The 15,639-nt window shown below is 43.3% G+C and overlaps 1 protein-coding gene and 1 long non-coding RNA gene across 3 annotated transcripts; one reads left to right on the forward strand and one right to left on the reverse strand.

Moving 5' to 3' along the window:
- Positions 1–4,262: 4,262 nt before the first annotated feature.
- On the reverse strand, positions 4,263–7,614 carry LOC105091481 (secretoglobin family 1D member 1-like). The gene is made up of 3 exons (XM_010982988.3): positions 7,503–7,614; positions 5,611–5,798; positions 4,263–4,388 (listed from the first exon to the last, which is right to left on the reverse strand). The coding sequence occupies exons 1-3, from the start codon at positions 7,555–7,557 to the stop codon at positions 4,323–4,325; spliced, it is 309 nt and encodes a 102-aa protein (XP_010981290.1). The 5' UTR covers positions 7,558–7,614; the 3' UTR covers positions 4,263–4,322.
- LOC135322641 (uncharacterized) lies at positions 5,755–12,519 on the forward strand. Of its 2 annotated transcripts, XR_010383324.1 has the most exons (3): positions 5,755–5,833; positions 10,170–10,275; positions 10,495–12,519. It is a non-coding gene; the product is annotated as an uncharacterized LOC135322641 (long non-coding RNA). The 2 variants fall into 2 exon arrangements; XR_010383323.1 differs by lacking the exon at positions 5,755–5,833 and having other exon boundaries at positions 8,298–10,275.
- The last annotated feature ends 3,120 nt before the right edge of the window (positions 12,520–15,639 follow it).

Genomic DNA, 15,639 nt, shown 5'->3' on the forward strand with positions numbered 1-15,639 from the left:
AGGATTTTGCCCTTGTGATGAAGGTCAGCAGTGCTAGGTGGCCGCACACTCTGGGGACAGTGAATGCATCCCGGGTGCAAACAGATGCTGGCAGGAGCATGGGCATCTGTAGCCTCCCGTGTGTGGAGCTCAGCTTCTTGTCCATGGCTTTGCCCAGGCTTGTCCTCACCCCTGGGGGCTGTCAACTGAAAAACATGTACAACCTAAAATTTGAAAATTATGTTTCATTTGGTGGACTTTCTGAGGACTTCAAGCCTGGGAATCAGCCTCTCAGATAGTTCTGAAGGACTGCTCCAAAGGAATATGGAGGAGCTAGGCTCTATAGGAGTTTTGCAACAAAAACCAGGTAGTTGGAAGATGCAAGAGTGTGACCTCATTGTAACCATTCCTTTGATATGCACCTTAGCTATCTGGGACCAGTATCTTGTACTTTCCCATCTGTGTCTCCTCAGGGTGCAGCATCGGGGGTGGCTGCCATGATTGACTACATGATGGCGGACACCCTGTTTCCATCCTGATTTCCTTCAGGGCTCATCACCGGAGGAAGGTGTGGGGGCTGCTGTAGTGGTTTCATGGGTGCACCATCCCCAGGCAGCATTCTTAGTCCATAGGGAACTTTCTCTCCTTTCACTCATCTTCATCCACTTTGTCATTCAAGATCCAACTCAGTCTCTATATCCCTCACAAAGTGTTTCTTCTCAAGGACTGCAAACTCCTAGGGCCTTTGTTTTTCCTTGAGTTATTATAGGCCTTTAATTTCTATGAAACAATCTCATTCTCGGTGATTTATCGCTTATCTTTCTTCAGTTGTCAGTCATGCCTCGTGCCTTGGGGAGAATTAATTTCTTCTGGAAAACCATTAATTCTTTCAACAAAACACATCAAGTTTCTCCTAGGTATGAATGAAAATTGTTCTCTGCCATATCACTAAACAAAGGATGTTGCAGCCATCAAGCCACTATTGCTGCTCCCAACAGTGAGCCCTGAGAGAACTTAGGATGGAGACCAACAGGCTGCCCACTGCCATTCCCTCAGCCACTGCAGCCACTTCCTATGGGGCACCCAGAGGGGACTTAGGTTGGGTAGGAACAGGATATTGGCCCTAGATACCTCAGGTGCATACAAAGAAATGATTTCAATGAGTTCAGACTCTTGCATCTCCTCAAACACAGACAAGTGTTTAATTCCTTAGCTTGAGATACCTGGTTTTCTCTAATTAACAGTAATTTTTGATCTTCTGAATATCTGGTTTTTATTACATTTTTTTTTCAGGTTGACTGTGTTAGCAACTGTGAAGGGACATATGTTTGGTGTAGTGTAGATTCTAACTTGACCAGAGAAAATTTCAAGAATCATAACCAATTTTTTTCACTGACCATTTGTATTCCTGCCTAGTCCTTCCTTTTCATTTATGTCTTACAAGTTCCTGTATTTTACAGAATTTTGATTTATAACATCAATATAGGAGGATTGTTCAAAAAGGAAAATATTGAAAGACATCTCCCAATGAGAAGCACTAGACCCTGTCCATCCCCAGTCACACTACAATATCTGCTACTCATCTACAACTGCTTTTAATGTGTCCCCTGGTATTGACATGTTCTAAAAACCTTTTTCACTGTTCTCTACAGATTCATCTATAAAGACCTATGTTAGATCCTGTGTTTACTGGATTCCATATTTTGCCTTTCTTTATCTATTCCTTCTTTCTTGTAAAGTGAGTTATCTGATACCTTCTAAGAAAATGCTCATTGGAGACAATACTTTGGAAAATTTGTACTTCTGAAATATCTTTAAAAATTTTTATGCCTAAGTGATAATTGATCACATATAGAATCATATTTGTATACAATTGCAGGCCAGAGGCTTGGAATTGTAGTATTAACCTTGTATCTTCTAGTCTTTTGTTGATTCAAGGTTTGTTCCCCATCTTTGGTTATGACCTAGTGTTTCTTTCTGAACGAAACATCTTTCTTTAGAGCAATGTTTCCAGGAGTCACAAAAATGTGTTTGGATGTGGGGCAGGACTGGGCTCTTCAATATACTATTCTTCATTTCTAGGAAATTTTCTTGTAGTACTTGTTTGGAGATTTTCTCCCCATCACGATCTCTCTCATTCTGGACTTCTACTAGCTGGACATCTTAGATTGATGCCTGGGGATGGGACCATGGAAATCCTTGTGTGCAACACCCACAGTGAGCCTTGATCTGCCCAGCAGTGATTCCAGTCTGGTTTCTCAGAGTGTTGCAAGAGCTCCTTGAATGCTCGTGCTCACCAAGCTTGGTATGTAGACTGAATATGTAAAGTGTATCACAAGATATGGGCTAATTAAAGTGTAAATATTTCCTGATGTGATTAAAAAGACACTTATTAAAAAAGAATTGCTGTTAATTAATAATAGTAGATAACCTTAACTTATTTCTCAATCAAGAGATTGCACAAATATACCTACCTAAATATATCTATAATAATTTGAGAGTGGGTGTAAAATTAACAGTAAGTTCTCTTACTTGACATGTTTGGAAACGTGAGTCTTCTAGTATTTTAAATTAACAGAAATGAAATGGGATCCACATTCTGATTTTTGAAGGGTCACTTTGGCGTCAGCGAGGAGGACGTATTGCAGGAAGGGTAAATCAGAGCCCAGGAAAGACATTTAGGAAATTTAGTCCAAGCCAGGAAAGACTGGGCCTGGACTGAGAGGATGGCTGTGGGGAAAGAAAGGAGGGGATGGTTCAGAAGCAATGCTGTGGAAGCAGAGTAGACAGAATAGTGAATTTCTGGATGTCAGGAGGAACATGAGCTGTAGTAGGCTCATAAAGCTCACCCAGAGACATCCACATGTTAATCTCCAGAACTTGATTTTTTAAAAAATTTGTTTCTATTTTATTTATCTCTTTTGGGGGTGGGGGTAGGAGGTAATTCGGTGTTTACAAATTGTTTTTTAAATTTTATTTTAGTGTAGGTTTTGGGGTTGAACCCAGGACCTGGTGCATGCTAAGCACGCACTCTACCATTGAGCTATATCCTCCCCACAATCCCCAGAACTTGTAAAGCTATTCTTCCATAGTAAAAAAAAAAAAAAAAAAAAGGACTTTGCAGATGTATGTAATTACAGATTTTGAAATGGAAAGATCTTCCTAAATTCTCAGGTGTGTTTTATGTGCAATGCCACATATTTTATATGAAGGAGGCAGAGGGAGAGTTCACCCGCTACAATAAGGAGTAGGCAACGTGGCCTCACAGGGCAGAGACTGCAGCGATGTCAGCACAAAACAAAGCATGTCGTCGGCCGTGAAAGCTACAAACAGCCACAGCAGGTTTTCATCTAGACCTTCCAGAGGGAGCATGGCTCTCCTGACACAATGATTTTGGAGAGTGTTACACATTTTGGACTTCTGTCCTCACATTTTGAGAAAATAAGTAGATTTAAGCTACCAAGTGTGTGGTAGTGTGTTATAGGAGGCACTGGAAAGTTATCCAGGAGCCTACGGTGCCTCCAGCTTTTGTGAGGTTCGTGCTTCATTGGATGGTGAATTCATTACCCAGGATGGGGGTGGAGGCACATGGAAGAGGAGTAGGTGACAGGCACATACTCTGTTCAATTTTACATATTCTTTTGAAGTAACTGTGGAGTGTTTGAAGGGACTTGTACAGATGATAGGTGGATGCTTGTTTCTAGAGTTCTTAAGAGAATTTGAGAGACGAAGCAGTAGCCCAAGGTGATGGTAAGCAGTACAGATGTCAGTGATCCGTGTACTTGTGCAGAGGAAAAGGAGTTAACGGAAGGTTGAACGCTGGGGATGCACTAAACGTTCAGAAGTGGATGGAAAATGAATTACCCTGGGCAATTCATAGGATTGAAAGCCCAGTGAAGGGAAGAGGACAAGGCAGGTTGGTTGTGGTTCGCATGAAGACAAAACATGAGTGATGCTGCCAGTTGGGATCCCCATGACGGACCACACATGCTGTGGGTATCCCGCAGATCAAGACCAGTAATAGGAATGCTTTAACTGCCTTTTACCCTTAATGGTCCTTTTTATGTGGCAACATGAATGGGGAATCTGTAAAGCAATGCAGGATGATTCATGACCCAATATTTCTTTTGGGGAGCCCTGCACCTCAGGTCACCATGGCTCAATGGAGGTTTGGTCTCTAAAATTTACTAATGACAACACCAATGGCCACTTCATGATAAAAATCTCCCCCACTCAAAGCCAGAGGCAGATGGATACTAACAAGACACGTAGAGAAGTGCAGGGCAAGTAATTTATTGAGCAAGATGTTGAAACCTCTACATTTTCCAGGAAAGATCAGCTGATCATAAAATGTTTAAGGGTAGAAGTCTTTCAAGATCTTCGTAACCACACTTTACCAGTACTTTTGTCTGAAATAGAAAAAGAAGGAAAGAAAGAGGAGGTTATTCATGCTGCTGCTGGAGATGATACATTAACACAGACTGTCATTCACAAACAGGATGTCAGTGACATTTCAACCAGCAAAAGGCAAATGGAAGGGCCCAAAGGAGGAAGCCAATGTGTACGGCAAATGCAACAGACCTGATATGATCACAACACACCACGCAAGTCAGGAAAGAACCCGTTCGATTAACCAGCTAATAAACATGTGGGTGGTCGGTCACCCAGGAGTAGGACTCAGGTCTCCAATGGAAGAAGGAAGGTAAAGGTTGGACAGAGCAGCCCAGGGATTCTTTTCTCTCATGTCCCAGGACAGAGGACTCTCCATGTTCACTGCAAAGGAGACTCAGGGTTGAGAGATTAGAACAGAGGTTGAAGAGGACTTAGGAAGTACTGCTTTTGGGGGATTCCCAGTCTCTCCTTCCTTATGGGAATTCAATCTGATTGCACGTGAGCTTCTCAGCACTGAGAATCCAGCTCCTAAGGGCATTCGGAGCCAAACCTCATGACCTAAATGCAGTGGTAGAAGGGCTGAGAGGCATCTTTAAATATCTGATGTCTTGATAAAGACATCATTGAAGTATTTCACCTTCACGTGTGCCTGCAGGCGCCCAAGCAAGGAGGGTCTCGGAACACTGGCCACGATGAGGAATAGAGTAAGTGAGGTGCGGAGAAGTGAACGGCGGTGCAAGGAGAGAGCCTTGGCTTCTCAGAAGCTGGTGGAGAACCCAGACAGCTATCCTGCCTCCTGACAGGACTGAGGGCTGGTCTTCTCCCTCCCACCTATCTCCCAGTTCAACAACCCGAAGCTCCCGGTGAGATTCCACAGTGACTGTGTCCCCTGGGGGAGGGCTGCTCCTACTCAGGGTAGCTCCTGGGCAGGGAGGCCGTGCTTCTGCCCTTCAGTATCACTGCATGGGGCCCCTCTGTCCTCCTCCCCAGGACAGTCTGGGAAACCTGGCACCCTGGGAGATGACCCCAGATGGAGGAACATGCGCTGACGCTCTGCATAGCTTTCCTTAGGATAGCTGAGCAGAGGAATGCTATCATCCACCCTGTGGCCACAGGTCACCCTATCAGAGGTGAGCAGTGCTTCAGGTCGTAAGTGCCCTCCTCAGAGCAGCACACTGAGCTGCTTCCTGGTTGGGCAGCTGAGCAGAGGCTTCTATGCAGAAAGAAGAAAGAAATTACCAAAGCCTTCGTAAGTAGCAGTCTCTTTTCTTTGGAGAAGTCATTCACGCATTGCTTCACTTGCAGCTTGGCCTCAACAGCTTCTGCAGGTGCCTGATACATCTCAATTTGTTTCCTGTAGGCTTCATCAGGTTCCCAGAGGAAGCCTGCATTATCACTAGCAAGGTGGGGACAGACAATTGCACTGGCTGCAAAAGAAAAGAAAGAGATACAATTGATGCAGGTAAAGTCACTTTTTTCCATTGCTCCCTGAACTATAACTAGACAGGAAACCCAGGAGTTTTATGATCTCATCCCATACTTGTGCCGGTGGCAATGCAGGACCCTAGAGTTGTGACTGTCTCAAGATCACAGAACAAGCGGCTGAGCCAGAACTAAAAACCAGTTTTCTGATCCATAGTTCAGTTTTGATCCTTTTTAAAGGACACCCACTGCTTTCCAAGGCTCTCATGGTTTGCTGAAATTCACTTTCCCTAGATTTCAAAAGAAATAAGTTTTGCCTATCAGGAGAATGACACCTTATTTTGGTTGAATATCAAGGAAGAGTAGATTTTAGTCATCCAATTTTCAAGTGAATGGCAGAGTCAACTCTTACCAGAAATCAGAGAAGGGAGCATAAATTCAGAGAAAAGGAAGTAAATTTATATGTTGGCCGATGCTATTTTGAGACTCAATTAAAGAGTAAAACTATGTCATTGGATGTAGACATTGCTAATAAGCAACAAAGAATCTAATCAATTTGAGCACATTAGAAGCTTATAGACAAAGTTATGACTGGCTCTCTTATTCTGCTGTGATGTAGAGAATTCCTAGAGGGGGTGGGAGGTAGGAACTGGTGCTCATTCCTGACCCCACTGGAACTGTGCTGAGCCCGGAAGTAGCCACTTTCCCTAGTCTGGAGTCTCCATCCCCCAAGCATTGGCCCCCACCCTGCAGCCTGGGATGTATCCTACCAGGCTCCGATCTGACCCCTGATCAGACAGCTTACTAAGCAGATGATTTGAAAGATCAGAGGCAACACAGGGAAAGAGAACAACGTTTAGAAATTCGACAAAAGAGAAAGCCACAAAGAGACTTGGGACCGTATTGAGGGCGTGAAGGCATGCCAAAGTGCTGATCTTCAGCAAATGGCTGGAATGAATTGTAGAAGAGTGGAGTTTGTGGCTCTAATAATACTAGTTGCACTACGATTACTGGTAGTTCTCCCAGGAAACTAGTAGTACTTGTAGATACGGGGAGTGCTGCTCCTTTGTAGAGCCTATTTGAAGGTCGAGTATTCAGAGATTCAGAGAACATCAGCTCTTCCTGATGTTTCAGACTCTGCAAAAACCCTTCCAGCTGTGACATTTTAGGAGTCTGAATCTAACAGTTAAAAGTATTATGGACTCAACTGTCACCTAAGACACTCTAGGAAGGAGAACCAGATGTCTGCTTGAGACCTAGAGGTGGAGTCTCGACACACTGAATCCCACTCCGTTGTCATACGCTAGGCTTGGTAGGTGCTGTAAAACGCAGTGGTAAGAGGGGGCTTGGAGAGATTAAGCATTTTGTTCAAAGGCAAAGGGCTGGTAGTGGCAGAGCCAAGATGCACATCCAAATCGTATTATGTCATGTGCTTCTGAAAACAAATCACAAACAAGGAGTAAGAGTTTGGGTGGAAAACTCTTAAACTTTGCCTGCAATTTTTTTTTGTAAATTTCTAAAGTATTGGGATTTGATAAAATGAGGCTTGGTCTTTTGGGGTGCTTGCTGTCTAGTAAAGGGAAAGATTTGATTTCTGGTCTGTTCACACCACCCCCACTGCAAAAAAACAAGTAAATCCACCTAGTGAATGTACCTAGAGAAAGGTTCTCACCCGGACCGGCGCTGGACTGGTTAGAAATGATACTCACCCTCATAGCAGCAAAGGGCCAGAGTGACCAGCAGGACGGTCAGGGACAGCCTCATGGTTTCTTTAGCTTTGAGTTTTCAGCCTTAGTGAATGATAAGCAATTAGGAGCTGGACTCAGGAGCCTGGGAAGCCTAGGGCTATTTGTACTTAAAGAGCTCTGCTGGTCCTGCCCACAGAGACACGTGGCAGGTGGCAAGGTCTGGCTTCCAGCCCTTCCTTCTTCACTCAGGGCTAATGTCATCTGCCAGTGTCACAGTCCCCGATGACTTGGTCAAAGTCCCATTTATAGGCATTGCTGGTACCAGGCACCTCTCCTTTGTAGAAAAATCTGAGGCCATGCTTTTACAGATGTATAATCAGGTAACGGATGTGAGCACCTGTTGGTGTCAGCTCCTTCCCTGCAGGGTCAGTGCCTGGTTTTGCTCGTCTTTCCATGGCAGAGTGCCTGGTACGGAGAGGAGGATGAGCACCTATTCCTTGAATAAATGAATGGATATGAACTAGCAAACCACTGACTTGGTTGGGGCACATCCGTAGTGCAAAGGGACGCCTGCTATGCCAGGTTTCCTGTGAGCAGCTGAGGGAGAATGGTTAGCAGCCTCGTGACCATTGTGGAAGAAATCAGTGATTTTCAGTCCCTAAGGAGAAAATAGTGCAAAGAGGAGACTACCTCCCCAACTGCTAATATTCTACTCCAATGTTTCAAAAATATGATAGAGAGTTCATATCAAATCAAGCACTTAATTAATAACAAGAAAATCCTTTTTTGATTTCCTTTTCCAGTAGGAGGATCACACCTCCCGAGTCACAGGGTCTTAGCAGTGGAGAAGCCCACGGAGACTCGTCCTCTGCCTCTCCTCAGTCCTGAGCATGGAAACACAGAGAGAGGCACAGGCCATTTTGAGTAAAGGCTTTGGAAGCAAGGCTCCTCGTATAGGGGGCATGTCTGAGTAGCAATGAAGAATGTGTGGAATTCTGACATGGAGGAATGTTTGGAGGAGGGTGCAGTGCCAACTGGTGCCTGCCAAGGCCCTGCGACCCCCTTCCGGGACGCTCAGATGTTTGCCTGCAATCCCTCAAAAAAACCCAAAGTGCACCCTTTCTTGATGTGTGTTTGCCTTAGCAGAATTAGCAGTCCTGGGAAGTGGCTAACCTCACAAGAGCTCAGGCTGACTTGTCTCAGCCCACGGTTCCTCCTTATCGGAGTCATAAATCCCACTTCTCAGCCCATGTCTCCATCTTATTGGAGTCGTGAATCCAACTATCTTCCCATTTACTAAAGTCCCTTACCTCTCTTGTAACCAAGCAAAAATCTGCTCCCCTATCCGTTTGTGTGCACAGCCCCTTCCTCAGTAAAAGACCCTGCACATCCACCCTTGGTGCTCACACAGGCACCTCTTGTCTGCATGGCCTGCTGTTTCCTGTAGCAGCGAATCTATCAAACTTTTTCCGTATGTCGTAAACTTTCTTTGTTTCTGGTAAATTCTTTTACTGTCTGCAACACTGGCTCACTGCGTCCCCTAATAGACGGATCCCAGTGGAGCAGCATGTCGAGGACAAGACAGCATAAATACATGGCTTTTGGGGGGAACATCAGGTCCCCAGATTATGCTGAAACATACAGTAGCACATGCTAGACCAGGGGAGGCTTAGGACTAGAGGGACAGGGTCAGCCAATCAGGAGAGTTTCCATTGTACTTTGTGGGCAATGGTGGCCAATGGATGGGTGAGGTGAGAGGCATCTGGGTTTATTGGCCCCAGTGCTTTCATGCTGGGTTTCAGATCTCAAGTCAAAGTTTCATGGGTTTTTGATACCCATTATGATGGCAAACATAGGAAAGAAGGAAGGAAGGAAGGAAAGAAGGAAGGAAGGAAGGAAGGAACATAGGAAGGAAGGAAGAAAGGAAGGAAGGTTAAAAAAGGAAAACAAGTGCTGGCAGGATGCAGAGAAATAGGAACACTTGTGCATTTTCGATGGGAATATAAAATGGTACAGCCACTATGGAAAATAGTCCAGAGGTCCCTCAAATAATTTAACAGAATTGTGATAATCAATCAAGTTCGCCTCTCAGTATATATGCAAAAGAATTGAAAGCAAGGTCTCAGATACATCCTTGCATGCCCCTGTTCATAGCAGTATTATTCACAATTGCCAAGAGGTTGAAGCAACCCAAGTGTCTACTGACAGATAAATGGATAAACAAAATGCAGTACATACATATAATGGAATATTATTAATATTTGGCCTTATAACTTAAGAAAACTATGTCACATGCTACAACATAGATGACACTTGAGGACAGACATTACACTAACTGAAATAAACCAGTCACAAAAAAACAAATACTGTATGATACCACTTATATAAGATATCTAGGGTAGTTACTTTGATAAAAACAGACAGTGGAATGGTGGTTGCCACGGGTTAAGGGTTGGAAGAATATAATATGCAATAAAATATAAGATATCAAAATGACAGCAAGCTGATCATAACTGGAAACGTAGCATTGTTATGTTGAGTACAGTTTCTTTGGGTGGCAAAACCTAGGGTAGCTAATAATAATAGTGGTAATAAAAAAAAAGTAGCAATATTTTTTGATTGCTCACTATGGTCAGAAAATGTGCAAACATAATTTATCATTTTAAATCTTTGCTACAAATCTATAAGCTACTACACTTTCCTTTTCTACCGTGGAGTCAACTAACGTGAAGAAGTAAGAAATTCTCTCAATCTTGCCACTCGGAAGCCGGTAGACCTTCCTCAGGCACTGATGGTATGTGGATGGTAACGTAACACAGTGGTGCTCTCAGTGGGGCTGTCTGGTGGTGGGGACTGTCAGATGAAGGGAGGAGGATGACAGGTAAGTTCTATCTCAGAGGCTTGCATTTCAGTTTCTGACTCAGTTGAATCCATCTGGTTGTTGACTCTTCACCCACGGTTGTTCATCTGTCTTTTTTCAATTTCTTTTCTTCCTTTCTTTTTTTAAAAAAAGATCATTTAATGACGATACCAAATGGCTACAAGGATGTACGACAACTGGAATCTCATTCATTGCCTGTGGGGACACAGAATGGTACAGCCACTTGGGAAGACAGTCTGTTAGTTTCTTACAAAACCTAAACATACTGTTACGATACGATCCAGCAATTGTGCTCCTTGGGATTTCCACAAAGAAGCTGAAAACTCACATCTACACAAAGCTTTGCACGTGATGCTTATAGCAGCTTTATTCAAAATTCCTGAGACTTGGGAACTTTCAAGATGTCCCTCAGTAGGTGACTGGATGAAGAAACTGAGGTATTTGGAAACAATGGAACATAGCTGTAACACTCAGTGGAATTCAGCTCTTTACGAAATGAGCTGGAAGTCATGAGAGGACACGGAGAAAACTTAAGTGCATGTTACTAAGGGAAAGAAGTCAACCTGAGAGCTGCATACTATGATTCCAGGTATAAACGATCCTGGAAAAGTTAAAATTATGGGGACATTAAGAGATCAGTGCTTTCCATGGGTGAGGAGGAAAGAGGGATGAACAGGCAGAGCACAGAAGGTTTTCAGGGGTGACATATCCTGTATGACAATTTCACACGGGATACAAATCATTAAATATCTGTCCAAACTCATGGAATGTACAACATTAGAGTGAACCCTAATGCAAGTGATTGGCTTGGGTGATAATGATGTGTCAGTAGAGGTCCGTCTGCCAAGTGTAATAAACGTCGCATCAGGTGTGGGATGTTGACAGTGGGGGAGGCTGTGCATGGATGAGGTAAGGGGTAACTGGAACTCTGTACTCTCTGCTCAATGTTTCTGTGAACTCAAACTTCTCTAAAAAAGTAAAGACAATGGGAAAAAATAGGGAAACATCTTGTTAAAAACATTCTCTTCAAACAAGGGAGAAAGATGAAAAATATACATGAATGAATGAGTCAGTGTATAGATAGTTGATCACCTATCAGGGAAATCTAACATAACCTACTGAAAAAAAGTCAAGTAGAGCTGATAAAGGTTCATTAAGTAGCTGCATATAAAATGAACATATAAACATCTTGCTTTCCTATAAACCTACTGTACCATTATATGAAATAACGAAAATATCACACTATTAGCAACAGGAAGATGGCAGCAATGAAAATATATTGAAATAGACTTGGGGGGAGGATATAGCTCAGTGGTAGAGTGTGTGCCTATGCACGAGGTCCTGGGTTCAATCCCCAGAACCTCTGTTAAAAAAAAAATCTATATATAGATATAGATATAGATATAGATATAGATATAGATATAGATATAGATATAGATGTACCTAATTACCTTCCCCCCCAAAAGAAATCTACATAAATGGAAATAGGAAAACCTCTAGTGATAAAATCATGAAACTTTGCTCACAGATATAAGAATGTATCGAAATAAAAGATGGAGGGTACACATCTTGTTCCTGAAGGAAATCCTAGAAAATTTAAAGAAGTCAACTCTTGTCAAATGATTCTTCAAATTCAATCAAGCCACACGCCAGAATCCTAAGTGGTTAGTTTAACACTGGTTTGAATTCTGAGGTGCTGCTTGTATCTTTCAAAATTAGAATATATTCATTTTTTGAGTAGTGGGAGGAGCCCGACTTTGGTCCCAGCCTACCTGAGTTCAAGCCCACCTCTAACACTTTCTACTTGTAGGGACATCCGCTCACCCTCCCAGCCTCATTTTTCCCATCTGTAAAATAAGGGTGCGTACTTTATACAATTTGGCTTAGGATAAATAATTAATACAGGCACAAATATTCAGCACAGTGTCTGCCAGTAATTATCAGCCATTACACTTACGTAACAAAAAGGAAAAAAATGTAAATACCAAGTCAAACAAACTAAATCACTGCATTCCCAATGCAAATATTAAACTGACTCTACCTGACTCTACCAACAAGGAATGTCAACTTATCCAAATGCTAATAAAGTGTGCTTCAGATACTGGTTCTCGTTGCACTGGGATTTCTCTCAGTTAAGATGAGATCAGTACATTTCAATTGCTTAATTTATTGTTTCATGGTCACGTCCGAGTGACTGTTATTGTGATTAAAATCCTAAATACTGACTCTTGGAACAAAGGGCATAGGAAGGTGGTGGGTGGGAATAGATATTGTTTATCCCAAGGCACATGGGGACTCTGGATTCATGTCCTGAGCAGGATGATCTGGTCACTCGTGCCTTTTAGGCTGAGCCTGAAATCCCAGGCTTTCTCTAGGGACTAAGTCTCTAACTGTTTAATACACACATGAGGGACGGAAACATTTAAGACATCACTCTGGGTCACGATGCCCACAGATACTTTTACAATCTGTGTATCATGTGGTCACACTGGTTCTCAATTCCCACCTCCCCTCTCATCAACTCTCTTGTTCCAGTTTACAAAGACAGAAGGCGTACACTTCATCCATCAGATCCGACGTGGCATTGACTCTGCAGGGACAATTCCCAGGCCCCCAAAGAATAATTTAAAGTAACAGTTTGTGGTACACAATTTTTTTCTATACAAAGTGATTTCTGATTCCTTACTTTGATTAAAATCAAAAGAGGACTAATTTAGCTATGGCTGATAAATCATTAAGAATAATTTTGTGTGTCATTTTTAGACCTATGCCTTGAAGCCATTTTATTCCTTCTTCCCTTGCCTTTCTGCATTTTTGAGCCTTTCATATTTGTGCGCTGAGGTTCCTCAGGTGAACATGTGAGTGTTGGAGCCACTCCTTACCACCCCCACAGACTGCCTTCCCAGCCACCTTCCTACACCTAACACAGCTCAGACTTCAGGCCACAGCTCAGAGCTGCAAAGGGAGGCACATGACATGGGAAAGGCCACTCACTGGGCATCAGAGATTGTTTCCATCACCTGTTTGCCAACTGTTGCCATAACTCAATGGTCCCAAATGTCTGAATCTCTTTTCTGTGTTGCACGTGGGGAAAGAACGAAGGGAGAAAAATCAGAAATGCTTGCTTTGCTCTGGAATCTTCCATAACAGTTTCTCGTTGTGTGCACTGCCCTACTCATGCAATGCATAGCACTGGGAATCCCGTCCAGGTGCCATTTCAGACACAACCTGGAGATTGCAGAGCCTTCGTCCAACCACACCTTGACCTCAAACACCACCTCCCATCAGTGGGTACTCCGACCACCCAGCTCTGTCCTGTCCTCTCCCTGGATGGCCTGACCCTTCTTTCCTGGGAAGGCAGAAGTTTGTTACTCACAATACATTTTGCCTCAGTAGTACAATTTTTAACTTTGCATTTGAGATCAACATCACACGTACAGAAAAGGTGCAATGATGTGCCCACTAGATGAACACCTGCACGCCTTTCCCCAGACCCACCTCTTGTTGACATGTTACTCCGTTTGCTCTAGTATCTGGTCTCTTTGAGGAAATCCTATTCAAAAGAGACTAAGAGGAAAGGTCTCGCCTTAGGAGACAAATTTCCCAACAAATGTGCAAAGTCTTAAACATCATATTATAACCATATATCCCACGCTAATCCCAGAGCTCTGGCAAGATCATACGCAAACCCAGTGGCAAATCAATGACTAACTAAAATACAAAAAACAAGTCGAAAGTGGCCTAAAGCCCTCTCAATGACACAGGAAGCATACAGGCTGCATTCAAATGAGCTGTGGGACACTGTACATATGAAATTGTCTGGGGTCCATGAGACTTCCAGGTAGTACTCCAGGGATTTCCTTCTGCCACTAGAAGATACTCGAATGTCAAGGACTCTCCTTCAGTCTTAAGCTCCTTTCAGTAGGAGTCAGGACTGCCAGACCACCGTGAGGCCCTGTTCAAATACACTGGTACCTACCTGGGGAACTGATGCTACCTAAAGCAATTCCAGAGGGACAGCCTCCTTGTAGCAGTGAAGCCAGGTCCTGATTCCCCACAGTCAATAAGGTGAGCTGGAGTGTCCTTGAAAGACACACATCTCCTTGTAATTCATCCCCACATGAGCAGGAGACACCTGAGGACAGAAAGTCACAACCCAACAAAGGTCCCTTGCATACAGTGTAGTTTGAGTCCTCTGCAAACTCAGGTGCAACTTATGGTGAAGAAAATAGCAGATTGTCTCCATCTTTATCCTAGAGAGGAAAGGAGGAAGTCGACGGCACCCATGGCAGTTTCAGTGTAGGGTTGTTTTTTTTATTAATGAATTCTGGAAGGAGTGCATGCAGAACAAGGCCAAGTAGCCTTAGGACCAGGAAACCGCCAAGCCCATATGCACTGCAAGCTTCTGGAGACTATTTACTTTGCTTAACTTTGTACTTAGCTCATTACAATGACTTTTCTTTTTGAACAGTCTTTGAAGTGAAGTGGACAGTAAGTCTTCTGTTCCTCATTAATCCCCTGTGACATCTAATATTTATGTACCCATAGCCTTAGCACCTTCCCTGAAGCCCTTCTCATTGTAGATCTGCTGCTTTAGGGGCATAAGGAATAAGACGTAAGATCTTATAGGACTTTTTCTTATCCCAGCAGTACCTTGCACACAGGTATTGACTATTAAGCTCATGTGTTGGTTAGTTGATATCTTATTATGCTAATTAAGTCGTGGGTATCATGTTCTAGGCAACAAACTCACCAACTATTAACTTTTCCATAGGTCAGACAAATAGCCTCTATCAGGCTGAAAAATAAAATCAAGACTTGTACATTAAATAACTGTGTGCCTGATAAGGTCTCTATTTTCTTAGTTCCAGATTTGCTTTGTTCAATTCATCTGTCTGATGAAGGCCTGCAAGTTACGTATCCTAGACTCTCCTGCCAGCTGCCATCTTTAGGTTCTCCAATGAAAGGCCTTGATGGGAGATGGCAGGGTAGGAAGAGGGCAGAAAGTCACGTTGTTGCGGAATCTGACTTCACTGCTAGCAGTGGTTGTAGAAGCACTGTCTACAGCACCCTTAGCAGCCTAGCCATGGCAATGCTGAGTGAATCATGGAAGCATGAAAAATGACCACCTAACCAGGGCACATTCAGGGAGGCTTCTTTGGAGGGTCTGATACGAAGGTAAATCAGGAAAGCATCTCTGCGGGTGTGACAGTGAACTTTCAGCAGCTTGCACGGGGTCAAACAGAGGAAGACGTGATCTCACTGCATGCCGGATAC

This window comes from Camelus dromedarius, chromosome 12 (genome assembly GCF_036321535.1).
Source record: "Camelus dromedarius isolate mCamDro1 chromosome 12, mCamDro1.pat, whole genome shotgun sequence".
NCBI lineage: Eukaryota > Metazoa > Chordata > Mammalia > Artiodactyla > Camelidae > Camelus > Camelus dromedarius.